We start from the raw sequence: 22,922 nt of genomic DNA, 5'->3' as shown, positions 1-22,922 counted from the left end.
CAGCTGCCAGGCATTGCTGTGATTCTGGCCAGGAGTGAGTTTCTGCCTGTGGCACTGTCGCTTATTGACCATTTGGACATCTCTTTAACAAAAAAATGAAGATGTTTGGGATTACCCAGCTTGTGGTAGTCAGCTAACTTGAATGTGTTTTTTTTTATCTGAAAACTCACAGATTAAAGTTTTGACATTTGAATAAATCAGGAAGTGACTCCTAGTCTGAGGCAGAATGCTGTCTCTTAGTGATGTCCTACTTCCATGATATGAAAATAAAATACACAAAAGGAAGCTTAGGAACTTAGATCAGGAGGGGGAAAAGACAGACCATACTTCCCCTTCAGAAACTGCATCCGTACTCTCTTAACATAAGTACACTTAAGCTTATTTTGTATTTAAAATACCAGAGCTATGCAGTTGCTGTCTTTCTAATGTAGCTCCTCCCCTCGTTTAGTTTTCTCCATTTTCTTCATTGTGTGTATGCATCTTGTTAATGTGGCTAATTGATTTACATTCCAAATCTGTTACTGAGAATTCCTTAGTGTGGACAGAAAGTGGAAAATCTTGATATTTTTTTTTTATCACTACCTGTCCTTTCATACTAATTGCTAATTAAAATAATGGGGGAAAAAGATATTCTAGCTAGAATCAAAATCCAGGTCAAATACACGGTATACATCAGCTTCTGTAAATTAAATGTAAATGAATAAACATGTGGCACACTTGAGTCAAAACAAACAGATTCTACCAATAATACAATACAATACTGATTTATGACAGCTAATATGAAAGTGTGTCCACTTTCATCTACCTTTCCTTGGGCTTGTGCAGAATTGTCTATGCAGTGTATGTTCTGAAAAGAAATGTGAACTAAGTTGTTGGTTTTATTATTAAGAATAGAAACTGTTACTTTAAAAAAAAAATTTTTAAAAAAAACGGATACATGAAGTGGAACAGAAGCAATCTGCCCTTTGTTGTTGTTGTTTTTGTTTTGTTACAGCTCTCTCTGACAGCTCTCCACTTTTTAGGTGAAAGAATCTGATAATAAAAGCATAGAATTCACATAGTAGTGTAATGTTTCAGATTGCCTTCATTTCTCTTAAAATGACGTCTCCAGTAAAGCATGACCAAATTTTGAAGAAGAAATTTGTTAGGGTTTTCTTTTTTTTTCTTCAGCTTATTGGTAGCGTCACGGAAATCATAGTGCCATAAGTGGCAGGCTTCTTCCTTCTCCTGTCTTTGATGATGACAGATACGTAGGGCATGAAGATGAGCTTCTTGAAAAGGAAATATAAACTAGTTATATCAAATGCACTACAGCTTTTCTTAGTGTTCCTGTCTTCAATGGTATATATGCTTTATGTTTCCTTGAGTTTAAATTTAGAAAGACTAAACACCGTTTTCAGTATTGGTATTCGGGAACTAAAGTCTTTTTGACTAATTTTACCTATTTTTTTAGTGGGCTGGATAATTCAATTAAGATTCGTCTGGAAGAGTGAAGTAGATTACATAAGGAATTACACAAGCAGTAAGGTCAAAAGGCTGGTGAGAGGATACTCAAAAAGTGCTAAATAAGAGCTTTTAATTGTTTCATCTTTTCCAAAAGTAAAGATGGAATGAAATGTTGCATTTTTTTTCCTTTGAGTTACAGGCTGCATACTTAGGAAATGCCTGCAATGACCCTGCAAGGGTAACTCGTGTGTATGAAGTGCTAGGCTTCCTTATATTCTCTTGAATGGCTGATGAATAACAAATTGATAGGTTCAACTGTAAAGAGCTTCAAACATGGTTAGCCACATTTTAGTTAATTTACATTGTTAGATTAATAACTTTGATGATTTTTGGTTTGGAAAGTGGGAAAACAATTTGAAATTTATAACTTAAGTTGGAGTATTTGTTTCTTTCTCCTTTGTAATGGCTGAATAATTGTGATGGTGTTTGAGCACTGGTAACAATATTACCCAAAATAATATGGGATATCTTGATACCAAGAATAGCTTTTTGTCTCTATTTTACTGTGCAATATGACCCTTCTTGTGTTGAAATTTTCTAAGTACGTTTGTTTTAATCTTTATGCCTTGGAGAGTATTTTTACAAAAGTCTTGATGACTACTACATTTAATGCCTTTTTTTTCCTGTTAAAGTTCCTCAATATTTCCTATTTGCCTTTCATACAACATTTCCTTTAGTTTGTGCCATTCCTAGGAATTTTGAACATCTGTGGCTATTTTTTGTTTCATAAGTAGGCAGTCAGCATCTTTTAAATATGGTTGATGGTGCTTGTTGTCTTTCCAAAAATGGTTAAATATGGTCTTTTATCTGCATAGTTTCTCAGTGTTAGAATTGAAATATGAATGGTAAGGATGCTTTTTTTGATGTTATGGTTTTCTTTCATGTATTTTGGTTCTCCCTAATACCTGATGCGATTGTTAATGACCTTCTTCCAATTGCTTAATCATGATCATGTGTATCAAATGGAAGCCCACTGAAAAAAGTCCTTGAACTGTCATTAGTTCTATGCATTAATAGTTTGATTTTATGGATTTAAATTAAATGTTTAAAAAGTTGAATGGTAAATGGGAAAGAGAGAGAGATAATCTTACGGCTAGATAAATTTGGGGTTTTTTTCTAAAATGTTTAATATTTTCTCTTACTTTTTTCAGGGCTGAGGGTAGCCCAGGATGGCCGCAGCTTCATATGATCAGTTGTTAAAGCAAGTTGAGGCATTAAAGATGGAGAACTCCAACCTTCGGCAAGAGCTAGAGGATAACTCAAATCACCTCACAAAACTGGAAACCGAGGCATCTAACATGAAGGTATTGCAAGCTCTGTTCCTGTGTGCATCTGTGTTTCTGTTGCTGCCTTTTGTGTCATGGACTGGTAGTTGCTTGACAAGTTTTGTGTGTTTTTAGACTCCTACAGAAGTCCTTTCCCAGGGAAAACTATCAAATCTATTTAGTGAAGATATTTTTTTTATTTTTAAATTTGAAAATTGAAATATTTCAAGACAGTTTTTTAGAAGCAGCATTTAGTTTTCGTAGCTTCTTTTCTGGTGTGTCATGATAGGCACTACCGTTTTAGCACTGCTGTATTTACCAGCAGGAAGACCAGTCTGCTGACATAGTTTGAAATTCAGCTTTTGAAAACATGGGAGTGAGGGGAGGTTTTCAGTGTTTTGAGGCAAGTTGAAAAGTTTTGGGTTTACTACAGTTACAATATTTAACATCCCAAAAAGAACAGTTAATTTTAAAATAAGGCCACAGATGCTCCAGCCTCTCCCAAAGCCTAAATCTGCACTTGGTATTTTCACCCAGATCTGTCCATCTGCTGTTTATTGGCTAGGTGTAGACCTTCAGAGCTATGTATCCAAGAGGAAACACCAGGCTCAGCTGAAATTTAGATGGATTTTGATCAGTATTAAGGTACATACACAGCTGCATTCCCTTGATTCATGACACTGAACAAGACAGAATTTCGTGAGCATTAAAGGAGCATTAATGTAGTGCTGTTTCTAGACTGACAAATCCTGCTGCTTTTTTGCTAACTGCAAAATCAGACTGCTTTTGGTGGCTTAGAAATTGTTGGTATCTCTGTATATACTCCTGTATAGGGTAGGCATATTCAAAAAACTAAACAACATTTGTTTGTTCATTTCCTTGCTTTCTGATCTTCATATCACAGACATACTGTTCCTTTCTAACTAAATAACATTTATTTTTTTCAAATATTGTAATCTCATGAAATAGCAATTAAAAACACTTTGAAGTGAACTTTCTTTTCCTCCAGCATGAAGCTTGTGACCTGTATATTCACTATAAAAAGAAAAATTATCTTGTGTTCTGAAGCACTCTCACTAGTTACAAGACTTGAAAGAAGCACAAATTTTTTAGATACATTTAACCCTTGTATTGCAGTGCAGTGAAAAATAAAAATGGCTCTGCTATCTACATCAAAATGAACTTATAGTCCTTTACACCAGCTGCTTGAAACAGTGATTGGCATTAGCTGCTGTGGAAAAAAGAAAAAGTGTGTTTTTTCAGTTATGTATCTGAAAGCTAGTTGTGTTATTTATATTATTTTTTCTTGAGGTAATATAAAAATTTGTCAGTAACTCCCCTTTCCTTCCTGTCGTTACAGTCTAAAATAAGGAAGGGAAGAGTAGGAGAGATGATCTGCCTCATAATTTGAAAAAGAAAGAGTGAAAATGTCTTTTTCCCTTTCTTTGTCCTTATATAGTTTTTTCCTTTTTTTCTTTTTTTCTTTTTTTTTCTTTTTTCTAGCATTTGTGCAAATAATTAAATTTCTGCTGACCTAGAGACAGAACAGCTGTATAAGCTGGTCTCTAGGGCATTAACTTGGGATGTGGAAGAGCTTTCTATCCTTACTTCAAACCTGGCACACCACCAAACCGAAAGTGGCTCTATTGCAGTGCATGGAGGGAGTGCTTATGAGCATATTCAGAGTAGATGCTGTGTTTTTTTCTCTCCTGAAATGCCATTCTAGAGCTAAGGGGTTTATCCTATAAAACCCTTTAACTCAAATATCAAACTAAGTATGTTTCTTTTCATTTTGGGGGACGGGTGGAGAAGAGATGGTCTGGATGAATATGATATTTTTTTTAATCTATATTCTATGAAGAAATTGTAACCAACTGTATTCCACAGGAGTGCTTGCTCCTGCCCCCGAACAAAGAAGCTGTTTCTTTCCCTTGTTTGTTTCAGATGTGTTTGGAAAGGGTCAAAACTAAGCTTTGACTTGTCTTTAACCTGAATGATGGTATGGGAATGATCTTGGAGTCTGATTGGAGTCTGTGGGTGAAGTTTGATGGGGGGACCACTGCAGGATTCTCTTCAGTCAGGAGATAATTTTAGTTTTACAAGCTTTTGGAGAAAGTACGTGGTGGCTCTGTTCCACTGAAAGAAATTGCATGGTTTGTATTGTTCCAGTGTCATAATTAGGGATAATTACAAGAAAAGTAATTAGAAGAACCAGAGCAGGGAGACTGAAAGCCCTTTGGCTACCAAATAAGCAGTTAAAACTCCAAGTATTTTGGAAAAACGGTCCTTTGGGAGCATGTAAGTGTCCCAGAGCCCTAACAGCCCACCACACCAAATCAAATCCCAAATATTAGTGGGAAATGCAGAGTGGCAGTGTGAAAAACGAGCTGTGGTTCTGTGGCAAACATCCCTGTTCTTGCACCATGAATTTTGATCTGTGGGCTAGCGCAGAAGCATCTCGCAGTGATTCCTTGGTCTGTTAATGTGTTTGCTTGTATCTCCTCTTTTGCCTTACATTCTTTAATTGGTTGTGAAAGGCAATAGTTAGGAGGGGCATTTTAAGACAATAGTGTATCATTATAAAGAAATTTATTTTGGAAGTAGTAGTGTTAAAATGTTGTGTAAGTGTGCCTCATATGTGCAATCTCTCCATTTCAGAAATGTAAGGTAATCATACTGGAATTAAAAGCTTAACATGAGCTCATCTTGCACATGTACTATAAACTACTACTGACCTATATAAGAACAATGTCTGAATGTTTCATGGTTAAAGCTAAATTTCATATTTAAAAGTGAAAACTGTCCATTTGCTGACTGGAAAACAACATAATGGGTAAACAAAGATAAATGTGATAACAAGAGTGCCAAAATGATTAATAAAACAGTGTCTACTTTGTTTTTTAATTTGTGTTGTCCTAGGGATTAGCTGTTCAAACAAAAGAAATCCCTCAGAGTATTATGACTAACTTGGGAAATTCAGTTGTTACTGTTGGCTTACTGTCAGATGAAATACAGCAGTTTGGTATGATAAAATGTTCTCTCTAAGTCAACAAATACCCTGTTTGATGGTCAATGAAATAATGATGTTGGCCTATAAATGAAGAAAAACTATTTCATTGTCTAGATGTAGATAGTAAAAGTAACCGCATCAAACACAGGCTATGGATAGATTTAGAAAAAATTAACATAGTCTTATTTGAGTTCAGAGACTGTAAAAATCCTGAAGAGACAAAAATCAGTCCAATATCAGCTATACTACTTTGTGTAGTCTGATTTTTTTGTCAGACTCTCTTCCCTGCTTCTTGTTTACAAGACAAATATTTTTCTGTTAAGTATGGCTTTTCTTTTTTTTTTTTTTTTTTTTTTTTCAACTATGAGCCCACACCCCGCATTATTAATACCGTTTCCAGTGAGATGTGCCGAATACCATAATCCGTAAACAGAGCTGGGATTATACTCCTCAAAACAATTATTTTAAGAGCTATAAATTAAAGTTACAACTATCACTTTTTTTTTTTACTTTTTTTTCTTTCTTTTTTTTTTTTTTTTTTTTTTTTTTTTTGGGTCATAGCTAATTCATGTCAGCATTTTTCCACATATCAAATCTGGGGGGAGAAATAAGTATATGTAACTGAACTTCAGGTCCTCAAGAGGTACCAAAATAATAACATCATGCTTAATTTCCACACTTGGACTTCGAGTGCTTGGATCTTACAGTAAATGAGTAATGTGCCTTATCTTGTGGAAGAAAGCCATCTTTATTATATGTGAGGTCTGTGGGCATAACGTTTGCTCTTTTCACCTTTATATGGTACACTTAAAATTACACTCTAGATAGGATTTTCTGGCTTATTTTATGTCCTCTGTGTTGTGTTCACACGTATCAATAATAAAATAGGAAGACTGCTAGTAGAACTGATGCAGATTCATTATTTTTTTGAGAAATGTTCTAACCAGCTAAATATGCGTTGTAAAGAAACAAGGCAATGGTTAAACTATTGCTCTCAGAAAATCACGAGCTGCTTATTCTTGAGGCTTTTTACAGGTTTTTGTTTTGTGGAAGCTGGCTTCTTGGCAAATCGTTGTCCACATATAAAGGTTTTAATTTTAATAATTTTCTATGGGGTTTTTTTGGCTGTCATTTTTTTTTTTTTGTTTTAAGGAATTGAGGTTTAAAAGATGAAGTCCTAGAGAGCTAGTTACTATATGTCCAGTGTAGATCCAAAGAGTGGTTTATTTTTGACGTGGATGCTGTTTGTGGGTTTCTTCCACTAATTAGGTAATGCACATAGTGGTGCTATTATGTTAGATTGGAATGGATTTTGGCTAAATAAAAAATCAAGTGCTAAGATACTTTGAGGATTTTTATTTGAATGTGTTGGTACAATGTTAAGCTAAGATAATTAAATGTTGTCGCAAAAGAAATTTTTAAGCCTATAGTATGTAATATTCCAGATGTACCGCAGTGTTGTGCATACTTTGTGAGGTTGATTAATTGATACTCAAATTAACAGAATTAAAGGTAAAAAGTGTGCTAAAGAAGATGCAACAGTGCCTGGTTTTCATCTTTTTTCTGTCATGATGGATTTGTGAGAATATGAGAAGCTTTTATCTTATTAGGACTGAGTGTGATTTCATAATTAAATATGATTGTGTTGCATATTATATTATCTATAAATATGACTTCCTATAATATCTTTCTGTGACTATATAAAGGGATGAATATACAATCCTTAGCAGAAATAGCAGACTTACTAGCAAGCTAGCAACTTAAGAGTTACAGTAGCTCATTTGTCTCATTAAAAAGAGGGAATCTGAAAAATATACTGCTTCCATCTTGGACTTTGTTAACCTACATTTGTTTATAAAAACAGAAGATTGATGTTCAAAATGTTCCAGGAACTAACAGGCTTGCAAAGTTTTGGTGCTCTATTACACTTTTTGGACATGAACTCTTTGTTAACCTTGTGTGGAATCACAGAATCAGTAGCATTTTGTGATCTATAAGACACAGGAGTTAAAATAAAATAGAGGGCTGATCCTTTATATTAGGTATACCAGTGCTTAATTACATCCTTTTTTTATGATTTGACACTTGTAGCAACATAAGATTTCAGATACTGTTGGTATTCTTTACCCCGCCTTGCCTGAATTTTAAGCTTTGCTTTAAAATGGCTACTGAGGGATTCTCTCTTTTGGAATGTTTGACTTCTTTCATCAGGTGTCTCCTTGATCGGATAAGAAGTGATCATGTTTTCTTTTAACTCGCCAAACCCCATTTCACAGTCATACAATCTGCTTAGCTACCACTTTTTGGTATTTAACCTTGAAAACCTACTTTATTCTGATCAGCTGTCCCTGATCATCAGTGTTTAATGATCCTCATTGTAAAGCGCAGGAGGTGCTAGGGCATGTTTTCGTAACCAGCACAGGAATTTTTATTTCAGTGTATCATGGTGAGCCATGTCCTTGCAAATTAAAATTTGAAGCTTAACATGTTCACAGAGACCTCTGATGTATACTCCTTCGCAGTTTTGACATATGCTATATACATATGTAGTGTGTATATATCTATTTGTATATGAGATTCCTCAAGTAGATGTTAGATAAATACATTTAATGCATTCCCATGTTTGTAAGCCCATTTTCAGAAATGTAACGACAGTTTTTCTTCTAAGGTACAGGAAAATATACATTTTGCTGGGGACACTTTCTGTGTCAGGATTTTCCAATCTATTTCCAAAGAGAGAGTGGTTTTAGCTTCATCTTGCTATTCCCCTTTTTCCTTTTGTCATCAGAGAAAAGATTTTTAGTTGGCGTCACAGAGTAAAATGTTTCACCCAGGCATACAGAAATAGAAAAATAATTGAAAAATTATGTTAAGCTATAAAAACAAAACATTTGGTACACAGAAGAGAAATGCTAATGTTAAAATAGATATATTTGATCTGGAATTGCTATTAGTGAATAGGCTACACATAGTAAGCAAACGGTGGTGTAACTTGAGAAGTTTGAATTTGACTCTTGAATGTAGTGTGGTAGATGTTGCTTTGTGTCCTGCTATACATCAGAGTATTAGCATCACTTTCAGAACTGTCACTGGAAATCTGATTTCCAAGTGATCTGAGTTATATGGTATGTTGTTACTTCTGCTAAGAGGTCATGTCAGATTTAATAGGGTGTATTATAACTCCTTCACGAACCAAAACCAAGTGTGGTGATATGATATTTCCACAGTAATTGCTCATACGGAGCTTAGGGATATTTCCCTACTATGTGGGCAACATCTCAGTGGCTCTACCTTGAATTTAAGTGTCAACAATAAAACTTTTAGAACGAAGGGATAAAACAGATACAGTGAAATGTCAGAAAGAAATTATATTCACCCAAGCGTTCGAAAGCAACTTAAGTAGGAAATTGGCTGAACTGCCAACTGAAAGGTATAGCCTGTTCTACCCTCTTCTCTTCAGCAGTTGGGGAGATTGAAGTATGACCTCTTTGGCTTTACAGAAAGAGCAAACTACAGCCTAAGAAAGAGAAATAATTTACTGGAGTGATCATGAGGTCTGGATACTTAAAATTGTAGTCAGGGAAATTGTGGCCCTTCTGTCAAAAGTCTCATCAGTTTTTCAGCTGGTAGTTTCCTGTTTCTTCCTGGATCCTGAAGTTCCTCTATGCTACATAGGTTCCCTCCTTGCAGCAATTCAGTAAGGGCGGTGGCTTAGTCAAAGCTTCTCTTCTGTATCAGCCTCTAGCCCCTGAGATTTTTCACCAGCATGTTTCCACTTATTTCCTTACTTATCTTCCTTTATTTGTGTCTGTTAAACATAATGATACATTGTCAAACTATAGAATTCAAACTAAAGAAAATTCAGTAATTTTTTTTTTTTGGCTCTTCCACCAGACAGACATCTGCATTGCTTACCAAATTTGTGTGGATTTATGTAGTTTTCCTGCAAGATCATTCACATGTTTAAGTCCTTCTGGTCGTAACAACCACTTGTGATTGTCATATAAAGATCAAGATCTGTATTCTGTGTCTAAAATGGCCTCAGCGTGCAAATTATGGAAGGTGGCAGGTATGATGCTACTTTTCCAGAAAAAAGAAAAGTTTAGGAGAAACTACTGATCTATGAACCTGCAAGCTTGAGTTTTTAATGGATGTATCTGAAACCACAATAAAGAACAGACTACTAGTGGGAAAAGTTAGCATTCCTTTCTTAGGGAGAAGTGTGGCTCACAAATATGAGTTCTTTGAAGGAATCACTGAGTAGGAGGTAAGCTATGTTGGCACTGATGAGTCTGCTTGGGTTTCTAAAATGAGCTTAGTAACATCCCTCATCCTGAATACTCCTGAAGAACCTAAGTTGATTTAGGAAGGTTCTCTGATTACTATCCAACTGAAAGGTAGAAAAGGGAGAGCAGAATAAATAGTCAGGGTTTGGGTCTTTTTCATTTTATCATTAGCATCCTAGTGAGACTTCTGCTGTGACCTGTATATTTTCAACATGTTCTTAAGTTATCTGGAAGAAAAGAATGAGATTAAAAAGGTTGACTGATGATTTTCAGTGTAGTAAAGAGGAACACGGAGCGTGAAGAGCTGCAGAAGAATCTTGTGGTATTGAGTGGCTGAGTTGAATACACAGCAAATAAAATTCAATGCTCAGAAGTGTAAACAGTCATGATGTAAAACAGCCTTGTTTATATACATAATGAGGGGTTCTGCATTAGCATGACAACAACATAGAAAGAGGTCTAAGAGATACTGTACATACCTGAAAATGTCCAGTTTTTTAAATAAGTTGTCAGGTTAATGCTTAGTTTGGATCCACAGAGTCAGTCTGATTTAGAAATTACTGGGCGTAGGTAGGGAAGTACAGTAGCTATAATTATGTCAGGATGGGCACATGCTGCATCTGGAAGTTGGGTACTATGTCTTGTCCTGGTGAACCTCCTCAGGAAGGATCTGGTAGAATTAGTATAGGTGCAAAAGAAATAAGAAATTGTGATATGAAAATCTTCATTAAGTGTCATGGTTGAATAGGATGGGACTTTTAAGCTGGAGAGAAAAGGACAGGTTGGGAAGAAGGTTGTTGAGCTCTAAAAGATCGTAGATAGCATGAGGAAAGTTAATAGAGAATGATTAGTTTCGGTCAATAAGAGAGCTAAGGGACACCAAATAACTTTATCAGATAGCAGGCGGAAAACAAAACAAAGTGTTTTTTTCATCTTAAGTCTTTGCCATGGGAGCATTTGGATGCCAAAATACTGCACAGTACCACTGCAGACGTATTTTCAGGAAGCCAAGGCCAGCTGGAAGCTGGGCAGAAGACATGCAAGACAAATGAACAGTAAGTTTTGTTTTGTTCATATGTTGTCGCTAGGTTCTTGCTGCTGGAGGTAGAATGTTGGTGTGGACGGGCATTTGGTATGTCTCAGTGTGAAGGACAGTGTGCAGTCTTTGTCCTGTTTTTCCCAGCTGGGTTATGCTCCCTAAAGAAGGGGGAAGGAGGGCGAGGAGCGATTTCTCCTCTTCTAGAGCTGTGTATTGTGAAGGAGAAGGAGAGGGGCCTTCAGAGGCTGGGGGGGCTGGAGTGAGGTGAAGGAGGGAAGGTGACAGCAGCAGCCTATTGCTGAAGAAGAGATCCAAAGAGCCTGTGGCAGAGTAAGACATAGAGACCTCTGCCTGGCCAGTGATGGTGGCCTTTTCTTGGACCAGGTAGACCTCTGCAGTTCACATTTGCCCTGCAAGGGTACAGAAACTCAAGAATAGCAATTGACGTGTCTCTCCAAGCAACTTTTTTTTGTTTGTTTGTTTCCATTCAAATTGTTAATATTTTTAATTACAAGTTTACCTAATTATCCTGGTTTATAGTTTAGCTTTTTTTATGTTTAAAAACTTTCTTGTCTTCTTTGGGAGCTCAACAGAAAGTATTAATGAGAAGGTCTAAACAGATTCAAACACAAAGCTCTGGCCACCTGAAAAACAGCATGGACCCCTGTGCATTAGTTTTTATGTACCTGGAGAACACTTTAGCAAATAATTTCAGGAAAGCATTTTTGGTGAAAATTTGTACTCCGTGTCAATTGGGACTAAAATGTGTGGTAGTTTAACTTCAAAAATCCTGTATGAGGTGGCAGTAGTAGCTTCATCATATTAAAAAGTGGTAGAGTTTTGGGTGTTGGGTTTTGGTTTTGGTGTTGGTTTTTTTTCAGGAAACCAGAGTTGTGAGATTATTGCATAAAGATCCAGAGAATTTGAATAATTTAAGTTGCAAATACGATCCCAAAGTTTCCATAAAATTTATGAAGCAGTGCCAAAGCATCAGGATTATCTTGTGACGTCAGTGCTATGCTGCTGTGAGGCTGCAGGTGCTCTACCATTTTTTACGGTGTCCTCCGGTTCTGGCATTTGTATTTTTCCACACCATCTTGGTTCTGCCTGTGCATGCCTGGCTTACAGCTTTTTGGAGGAGAATCTTTTTTACCTAGATACAGATGGTAGTGAAAGAAACTCCTTTTTTTGCTTGCTACTAGCAGCAGTTGAACATAAATTTTCCCTCCTTAATTAACCAGTTGATGGGAACCTTCTAGTGCACTGTTCGTTTGCTCATTGCCATGCAAGTAGCGTACCTCAGAAAGTGGTGCCTCTGTTGAATCTGCCCTTGTCCTGACATTGTTTCCATGCATCTTCCAGCCAACTCTAATGAGTCAACTTCATTTGTCTGACTGATTTTTTCAGCATTTTGGCTGATGTGGCCAAAGTTAAGGGTTTGGTTTTTTATACTTTGTACTCCTGGCTCTTCGGGGTTATTTATATGGTACTGTGCGCTCTACTGACTTAATAGAGCTTGTTTTTCTTCTCTAACCTTCAATTTTTTTAAAGCTTGTTTTGATACATGCTCTGTCTGGCACACAGTAGAGGCTTTGTCTTGAATTCTTTGATACTTCACTGAATTTTGTTGTGGCCCAGCTTTAAGCAGAAACATAAATTACAGCAGACAATAAAGGGAAATGTAGAAGGAACTAGAAGTGTCTTGAAGAGCAGCTGAAGGTGCAGTAGCAAGCGACGAATGTGTATAATAAGCCTCCTGCTTTTGAAAAGGAAGCTATGGATAGGAATTAATGAGTCAAAAGCATAAATTTAAGAAATTTCTGTGCAATTCTTCTTTGTACCAGTTTTCAATGGTAATGATGTTGCAATGAATCTGACCCTTTGGTCTGTTCTTTGCCTGTAGGATTAACAAACCTTGTGATTGAAATGAAGTACAAAAAAAAGTAGTAATTTACACAATAAAGTTTGACTTTTTTTTCATATTTATACCACCACAAAAAAACTTGAAATGCATTTTATTTGGGTTTGTGTATTCAAACATTAAGAAAAAGTCATCGTTAAGGAAGACAATGCCACCTTGATTTTGTCAGCAGGTTTGTGCACCCTATGATAAAATTTTACCTATTCTACAAAAAACCCTCATGCTTAGTGCTTATATTTAGGATTAAAATATATCCATATATAAAATAGGGTTGTTTTCTAATTCACCTGTGCAAATGAAGTCTTTAATTACAGATTTTTCATGTATATAGTGATCTGTAGAGAGTCAAGTATTTCTCTTGAAAGTTACTTTTTGAAAGAAATGCAGTCTGCAGGAAAAAATGGAACTTTTTTCCAGAAAATATACATTATTAATTTAAAAAAAATTTTTTTACAGTATTTAAACTAAATCTTTTCTCTTCTGTCAGCTGCATTTCATAGCCATACCCTGTCTCCTTGAACCAGCTGTGGTCTCACTGAGTGGGTTGCATACGTCATGGAATTTGCACGACTGCAGTCAGTCGCCATCAGAAACGCTGTCTGCAGACAGCTGGGCTAGTAGGAGAGAATTCAATGACAATTGTGAGCTACAGATCTCACATAGCACTGTGCACATAATGCACATAGCATCCTGGACAGACAGTGCTCAAAATCCAGTTACATTCAGTACAACCTACCATAATATTTTGATTCCTTGATAATGTATATTTTGCTTTCAGTGTAACTAGATTATGTTTTGTATTCTGAAATAACACAGTTTTTTTTAAATTCACTAAAAGCTAACTGTCTTTGTTGTACACAGTCATAAATCAGCTATCATAAATCAGAAATTTCACATTATGTCTATTTAATAAGGGAGAACTTTGAAAATATAATAGTAACATTTTGAAAGTCAGATTCTCTTCCAAATGGTTGGCGATATAGGCATTGGCACAGCAGATACCCATATACCCCTAATCTTGATGAAAACCTGTTTTAGCTTTATATTAATCCCATTCTGCACAACAGGTATGATAAAAATGGACAGAGAGTGGTGACACCTTGTTTTCTTGAGTAGCCATACTAGCTGTCTACTGTTTTCCTCAAGTCTTCATATTTGCTTTATTTAACTGCCTGCATGAACAGTCTTACTGTAGATGATAATAGCTAGCTGGCCTAGTTTGAGAGTGAAATGGCCTGCGTATAGTTCTTACACACTAAGGCTGTTCATCTGGAGAATCAACTCTTAGGGGCAAGTTGACAGAGTACTAGCTGTCTTTGTGCTGCCTAGTAGCATTCCATGGGCATTCACAATGCCTATTTTGAGGCTAAATTTCTAAGGATTCTAGCTTCTGCTCATGAAAATACTATTTTTCAATGTTTTTCAACAAATTCATTGTTTGGTGGAAAAGTAAATAGAAAAGGCATTGATTCAGCTGGAACATTCCTTGCTGGTATAAATATTTCCGGAATAGGTGCTAGATTCTGAGCTTCTGTAATCTGTGCTGTGTGAATTCTTCCAGCATTTTCTTTCCAGCATATGCTTGGTTTCCATTTAATTTCAATGCATCCTTTCCCAACATGTAAGTGCTTGAACTTTTGAAGTCGTTCAAAGGAAAACGGTAACCATGGTTAGCATAGGAAACATTATATGCTTCTTTTTTTTTTTTTAATTTTTCGTAATGTGAACTTACATCTTACTTCCCTCTCAGTTGATTTTGCACATGCAGAATGTTCTTTTGGTACCTCGCGCACCCATGCCTTCCAGGAGGGAAGAGGGGATGTCAATCTTAAGGCACGTAAAGGAGATTGTCTCATCAGGATTGTGATACGAGGAGGAAGAATACTGGTAGTAGTGGATACGCAAGGAATAGTGCAATGGGTAGATCCTCTAAAAATAACAGTACTTCTGGAGATATTCTTATGTATTGGTCATTTGGTAAACTCTAATGTGTGAGTGGAACAAACTCCCTTAAGCTGAACTGACTTTACGAATTGAATCAAATAGTTAATTCTGGGAGATACTTCGCTTCAGTGACTGCACAACTAATGCAGTTAGACATTTGTGAATAACTCTTTTTAAGTTCACGTGAACTAAAAATGTGTTGTAAAAGTCATTTGGCATCTTACTAAAACAGACATTTAAAATATCATTGAATTTATTTAATCAGTAAAGATGCATCAGGGGCATTATATTGTGTTTGATTTGTGTCTTTTTAAGTTTGTTGTTATGATTTCACAATAAGTAATACTTTTTAGCATGATCTTTGCAATTCTAAAGATTCTACTAGAAACCAAATTGGTTGGAAAATTGAATATTTTTAAAATTGTTTTTATTTTTTAGAATTTAGGTGAAATTGAGCTGGTAATGTATATAGTTACTGACATAACTTCAGACAGCATTCTTTTTGAGCATATAATAGGATAACATTAGTTGATCTGACAGTGGGCTTGCACTGAAAACTTAGTCCTGGCTTCAATGTGTGGTTACAGCAAGTGACAGCTCTTGAGCGTGGTAGCACCAAGTGAATATTTTTCTTTTAGAAAATGACACTGTTTGAAATTAAAATGAACAATGTCATTTCACATAACAAATGCTTTCCTCTTTCTGCTAGGTTAAAAGTTGAGTTGCTCCAGTGTTTCACCTCGATCAGCAGCACTGGCCATAGGGTTGAGCAACCAGAGTGATTGCTTGGCACTTCAGGCAATCAGAAGGGCTCCCAACAAGCTTGATTAAGTAGCAGTGTAATTTGCCAAAATGTACAGAAGGGCCTCTTCCATAGCTCTCGCTCGGACCCTGGGAGTGTTGTACCATGTATGATAGTACTAAGTCACTGTCAAGTTCATATAATTATGAAGGGTCATGTAAGACCTTGAAATTAAGTTTGTGCATCTGTAAACACATAGAACATATTATTCTGGTGTCCATCCTTCCCTGCTGTTTTCACCTGTAATGTTGTTGTCAAATTTGAGTGACTGATGTGCTTGTAGTATATATTATCTTTTATATTAGTATTTATATTATATTAGTATATATTATCTTTTTCCCCGCCCTTTTAAACAAATAATAATTAAAACAACATACAACACTGGGTTGAACTTAAAAAATCACTTTCACGTTAGAGTGCAATTGTATGTTAAGTTTTCAGCATATCAGGTTAAAAACATGAGTAGGGATGTTCTCAGAAATATTCTCATTTTAAAATACTGCTGATTTAGTTAAAAATACTAGTTCTCAGTCATTCAGTGTACATATTCCCATTCTGTGTGGTGCTAAGGTCGATATTCAATTACTGTCTGAAATTGTAAGTGCTTTCTATATTTAAACCTGCTTTTATATTCAAATGTTGTAACAAAGGTAAGCATAACCTAAAAGCCCTAAACTGAAGGATAACTCTGTTTAGGCCTTGATAAAAAACACTGAAAGAAACACAGAGTGAAGTGTGTGTATAGGTGGATGACAGCTATGTCTTTTCATACAGGCCGAAGAATAGTTTATTAGCTAAAGTGGAGGAACAGGTCTGAAGAGTGACTTACCTAAAATTGATTGATAGGATAGCTGTTGTTGGAAATACATTTAAATGTAGACTCATGCGTACATTTGAAAATCCAGCAAATTTCAAAACATCTTGTTGGCTTATTTCAGCTGATACTGGCCTGTGAGTCTATCTTGTGTACTGCTGCCAGCAATTTCATATATTGAATTTTCACAATGTTTTTTATACATTTTAACATTCACAGAAAAGTTTCAGAAAAGTAAATACAAATAATAAAGGTTATTCTATTCAAAAGGGAGAAGGGGGAGGGAAGCAAGTTGTGTTTATAGAAGACCAAATGTATCTGATTTGTCTGAATTGTCATCACTGCTCATTTTCCTGCTGAAGGAGAGGTATATGTCTAAACCAGAATGTCTTTTTACAGATACTATAATTGAAAATATTTCTAAATATAAATATTAATATTTATACTTACAGTTCTCAAAAATTGAGTATACATCTTAAATCATTGGGATTTGAAATCTGGTATTGTTAGGATTGTTCTTTGTTGATTCCTTTCTTTCTTAGCAGCTTGAGTAAATTCCCAGTCCTTAAGCAATTTTATTTAACGCTTGACACTTAGCTGGATGCATATACTGTTGTTTAAGGTGCTTTTCTTCTCAGTAGTTTTCCAGTTGCTTGCTAATGGGTCTGATCTTTTTTTCTTTAATTATCCATAAAGGAGTTGTAAGGTCAGGACTATATTCATAGAGTCCAAAAAAAAAAACCCTGACATTGTGTCTGTACTTCACAGTCCAGAGACTGTGAAGACAGAAACCTTTTTAAATGATGATGAGTCATAGGACCTGCTCCATGCCAAAATGATTCTTTTGTACTTCTGCAGTAGGACAAGATAAACTAGGTTATATTTAAGTGGCCGTTAAAATAATTTGACTTACGTTCTTTAAAAGAATAGAACAAAACTTCTGCAGTCTTCCTTAGACACACTTACATTTGTGTATTTTTTCAGTAAGTCACTAATAAGTCAAAAAAGAATTTGCTTAGAATAGTGCTATAAACCAATTCTAGCCTCACCTCGAGTACTGCGTCCAGTTTTGGGTCCCTTACCACAAGAAAGACATTGAGGTGCTGGAGCGGGTCCAGAGAAGGGCAACGAAGCTGGTGAGGGGTCTGGAGAGTAAGTCTTATGAGGAGAGGCTGAGGGAGCTGGGGTTGTTCAGTCTGGAGAAGAGGAGGCTGAGGAGCGACCTTATCGTGCTCTATAACTACCTGAAGGGGAGGTGTAGAGAGGTGGGGGTCGGTCTCATCTCCCAAGTCACAGGAGATAGGACAAGGGGAAATGGCCTCAAGTTGCACCAGGGGAGGTTTAGATTGGATATTAGGAAATATTTCTTCACGGAAAAGGTTATGAAGTATTGGAAGAGCATGCCCAGGGAACTGTTTGAGGCACCATCCCTGGAGGTGTTCAAAAGATGGGTTGACATGGTCCTCAGGAATATGGTTTAGTGATTTTTTTATTGCTTATTTCTTATTTATTTTTTTGTCAGAGTTAGGTTGATGGTTGGACTAGATGATCTTTAAGGTCCCTTCCAACCTAGACGATTCGATGACTCTATGATTCTAATATATTTATTCAAATAAATAAATTCTTGTGTAGTAAGCAGAATATTAATTTAACTTCAGTTAAATTGATTCAGGTTTATTTAGGAAGAAGATTTTACACTATTTAGCAGACATGATATCAAATGTAATTTATAACATTCGTTTATATTTATAAATTTATAATATTTATAAATTTATAATCAAATGTAAAATATTGTGGAAAATTACTATTTCAAAGCACTGTATTAATCTTGGGGGGTAAATGGGAGAGCTGCACGTAAACAGCATTAATGTTGAGTCCTGGAATTTAATAAGTAGATAAATAAAAAATTTCATAATCACAGTAGTAGATAACTTGCCATGTTTACTTCAGATGGATTATTACAGAAAACTTATCTGTTCCTTTATTCAAATAAAATTGTAAATTCCCCAGTTTGTCATTTTAGCATACTCATTCATTTTCCACCAGTACCTGGCCAGGGGCTGAATCTGTCTCTCTAACCTTTGTCTCCTTGGTCATCTTAGATTTCAAAATGTGCTGTGATTGAGTCTGAAATTGATGTCTTAGCCTCCTAATGGCATTGTTATCTTAGCAGTGGTACTGTAGAAAGATATGGAAGAGAATGCTTTGCTTACTAACTTGAAAAAAAAATATGCATGTGCTGTTGAAAAAAATGGAATAATTTAAAAATGAAAAGTTACAGCCTAAATTAATGAATTGTAGCAGAGAAAATTGAGAAAGGTGATCCAGTATGCTAATGTTTAACTGTTGCCAGTATTCAGAACGAGCAGTCCTTAGCTGCCTGGACACTTCAGTCATGTAGTTTGGTAGGTAGCACAGGAAAAGGTGATAGGATTTCCACTTCGCTCTTCATTGTTGTCTCTTGAAGCATGACGACTCATTGTGTAGGAAAGTATCCTGAACATATGTTTTCTGAATAACAGGACTGCCATGCAGCGAGATGAGAATGAAGCTTCTAAGAAGGGAATGGGAGCAGGGGTTAGATGTTTGGGTTGGGGTTTTTTCACTGCACCAGGGTACTGTTCTCAGAGGAAAGGGATTCATTAATTATTTCTAAATTTATCTGAGTTGACAGGTCTTTCAGAAGCCTGCAAAACTCCCAAGACCACTCCACGTATCCACATTGCCCTTTCAGGCTTTTAAGCTAAGACTGCCATCTGTAAACGTTATCTGCCCTTATGTCAGATAATGTAGGAGGCCTTCTTTGAAAAATGTAGAAATCCTTCTTTGAAAAACACCAGATTAGTTGTTCATCTGACTTTGCTGACAAGGCAGGTGTTATGTATAGAGGTGGCTGGGCCATATGGCTAACAAGGATGCCCTTGAATGTACTTAAAAGCACAAGCACAGTGGAGATGTCTTTCCAAGAGCAGTGATTTTGTCACACCAGACATGACACTAAAGCCTCTGCCAGCATTAACAGGTAGTGCAGTAAGAGCAGATCTGTAGATTAATTATGTTGAGGACCCAGCGTGTATAGTATATATGTTTCAGGGGATTCTGGTTTTGGACTAGCCCCAGCCTGATCCTGTGGAGTGAATGGCCATTAGCAGTCCTGGGTGTAACTGCTAGTGTTGATGGGAAAGGAATTAATTCAGTTCAGGTGCCGAGGTCTCCCTGTGATGTGAGCAGAAGTACAGCTGGTGGGGCAGATGGGAGTCTGGCATCAGGTGCATCCAAACTCAAACACGAATGCGGGCTTGACTCCTGTCAGTCAGGCAAATTTGGCCTCAACTCCACCTGCTGAATTATTTCCCCCAAACACTGTAAACATAATTAGTGTGTCTGAACTCCAGTATTCTTCCTCCTGGAATACCACCATCTAATTACATGGTGGGTGGCTGCAGTGACAGTGCTGCTACCGTTTGCTCTGAGGTTAGTGCTTGGAGATTATTTTCCCAGAACCCTGTGCAGTTCTTTACCCAAAATCCTTCTACTTTTTTTTTTTTTTTTTATGTATGAGGATCAAGACTTTGAATATAGAAAAGCTCAGTAGTGTGCCAGTTTAAAGAATATCTTGGCTTCCCGTAGATGCCATTTTGTTTCCTTTGTAAAGAGCAAAATTAATTTAAAAGGTACTTTCTGTACAAATTGCAAGAACCATTAATGTTGACAGTAGGGTATGCTAGTCTCTTGAAAGAGCAAAACAGTGATGTGGATATCTTTTAAATTGCCTAAAATTCATTAGTTTTCAGGTTGGAACAGAAGTGCAATTCTGGGTGTAGAGTCTACATATGAAAAGTATGGAGTACCTTCCATTATTCAGAATTGTTTTCATTTCCTGACTATTGCTGCTTCTAAAAATATTTTCTATGCCACAGTATGAAAAACAATATTTTACATTCCAGCAAGGGCTTTTTGCCTTGTGACCAGTTGTTTCAATTTATTTTTGCTATTGATGTATCAGCCATTAAGATACAGAACAAGCATTCACTAACTTGCCTCTAATTTTCTACCTGAATTTAGGCCACTGAGCATATGGGACCTGGGGGCTTACAGCCCCCTTTTAGTGTAGTAGTTATTGTTTACTATGAATCTTTTTGTGCATTAGAACTATGTATAATTTTATCATGTGTAGTTTCAATAGCACACAGCAGTATTCTTGTCTTTGAAGCTTCGATTGCATGAAGGAGTTCTAAATATCTTTCTTGTAGGCACGGTAGTGGTGGTGGTAGTAGCAGTAGTAATAAACCAAATAATAAGACACCATGAAAGAATTCTAAGTCTTTTCCTGATAGGTGTGGTGCTGGGAACATTGGGGGTAGTAGCAGTAAGTAGCAGTCTCCTTGCTGTTTTACAGTGGTGCTAAGGTCTTACAGAAAATAAATTCCTGGGGATTATGCTGCTCTGATACCTTTGAGGTTTAGAAAGTGTGTTATTCAATATACTTTTGTAACTTTTAATTATGTATCCAAATTTTATTTTGACAATACTAACTTTAGGTATGCAGATGGAGAAATTTAACTAATTTCTCTGTGCTTCCATTTCTCCATCTGTAAATTTGAGATAACTTGCATCCATTTAGAAAATAACTTTTAAATAAGGTGATACTTTGGACTACCGGAGAGGATGAGTTATTCAGGATATACTTTACATTGTGGCAGTGCTTGTGGAAATACTGTAGAACATATTTGATGGCAATTAAAATTATGACACTTGATGAGTGCTCACATGAAATATAGTTTACATCAGTGTCTCAGTAGCTGTTACATAACTGTGCACTTGAGGGCAGAATAAGACGTATTTACCTTGTGGGTTATTATTCTAAGGATTTCTTAATTAAGCTTAATTTCTCACAGGAGGTGCTGAAACAGCTACAAGGAAGTATTGAAGATGAGGCAATGACGTCTTCTGGACAAATTGACATACTGGAGCGACTTAAAGGTAGATCTAGAATTATGTTTTAAGTAGGTTAATTTGTTTCTCAATTGTTTTTTTCTTTGGGATAAAATTTTCTAACTCAGCTGCATCTTCCTTTCAATGCTGACTTTGACGGTTAGGCATAGTCTCAGTGCCTGTCATTTTTGCTAGGCATTTTAAGACACATTCTCAAAAAAAAATTCTATACTGCTTTTATGCTTTTGCTGCTATTACTATAGGGCTTCATATTAATTGCTTTTGATATAATTTATTTGAGTTCTTCAGAAAAAGTACATTGGTTTAACTCAATTATGGATTAGTTCCACTGATTTCCTGAACTTGTTTGCATGCCATGCCTTCTCCATGTTGTATTACTGGAATTGTGTCGGTAATGCTGCGGATTGGTGCCCCCTTCACTGGAGCATGTGCTGGAATGTGCACCATCCCATGATACGGGATCTGCAAAGCAAGCCCGGACGACTGACTCCCTGTAAACATCCATTATCCCTACCACTGAACCAGGAATGTCATAGGGGATGCCTATGGTTAAGGATCCTGTAGTGAACAAGAGTTGTCATCATTTACGTGACAGTGGACCATCTGCAGGATCTCTGAGCAAGAAGCTGTTAGGAAGTGGGCCACAGGAACAATTCATGTGCCATTTGTGCAAAACCCTGCCCGTTCCGAAGGGCAGACTTTGGCCTCTTCAGGAGCATGGTTGGGGGTGTCCCTTGGGAGATGGTCCTTGAGGGCAAGGGTGCCCAGGAAGGCTGGTCGTACTTCAAGGAGACACTCTTAAAGGCGCAAGATAAAGCTATTCCCAAGTCCCAAAAATCAAGCAGGAAGGGAAGAAGACCAGCCTGGCTAAATAGAGAGCTTCGGCTGGAACTCAGGAACAAAAAGAAGGCTTATAATCTTTGGAAAAAGGGCCTGGCAGATAAGGAGAAATACCAGGAAGCGGTGAGGATATGCAGGGGGAAAATTAGAAGGGCCAAGGCTCAGGAGCTCATCTTGGCCACCAATGTTAGCAATAACAAAAAGGGGTTTTTTCAGTATGTTAACAGTAAGAGAAAGGTTAGGGATAACGTGGGCCCACTGATGGATGAGGTGGGCACCCTAGTAGTGGAAGACACGAAGAAAGCAGAGTTGCTGAATGCCTTCTTTTCCTCAGTCTTCACTGTTAGGACTGCCGCTCATGAATCTGTGGCCTTAGAGGCAAGGGGGATGGTATGGAGAGAGGAAATTTTTCCTCTAGTAGAGGAGGACCAGGTTCGGGACCACTTGGCCAAACTGGACATTCATAAGTCCATGGGCCCTGATGGGTTGCACCCACGAGTGCTGAGGGAGCTGGCAGACGTTATTGCTGGACCACTCTC

General features: G+C 36.8%; 1 protein-coding gene across 5 annotated transcripts in view; it reads left to right on the top strand.

Annotated features, from left to right (window-relative positions):
• The window catches only part of APC (adenomatous polyposis coli), a 100,833-nt gene that overhangs the window by 29,659 nt on the left and 48,252 nt on the right, over positions 1-22,922 (top strand). For all 5 annotated transcript variants that reach the window (XM_014951464.1, XM_014951465.1, XM_014951463.1 and 2 more), the window contains exons 2-3: positions 2,658-2,810; positions 21,486-21,570. In XM_014951464.1, coding sequence (XP_014806950.1) covers positions 2,676-2,810; positions 21,486-21,570 — 220 coding nt within the window. In that variant the 5' untranslated portion in view covers positions 2,658-2,675. The remainder of the gene's footprint in view (positions 1-2,657; positions 2,811-21,485; positions 21,571-22,922) is intronic.

This window comes from Calidris pugnax, unplaced genomic scaffold, assembly GCF_001431845.1.
Source record: "Calidris pugnax isolate Ruff unplaced genomic scaffold, ASM143184v1 scaffold148, whole genome shotgun sequence".
Classification (NCBI taxonomy): Eukaryota; Metazoa; Chordata; class Aves; order Charadriiformes; family Scolopacidae; genus Calidris; species Calidris pugnax.
The sequence above is the reverse complement of the archived record's forward strand: the minus strand, read 5'-3'. Positions and strand labels throughout refer to the sequence as shown.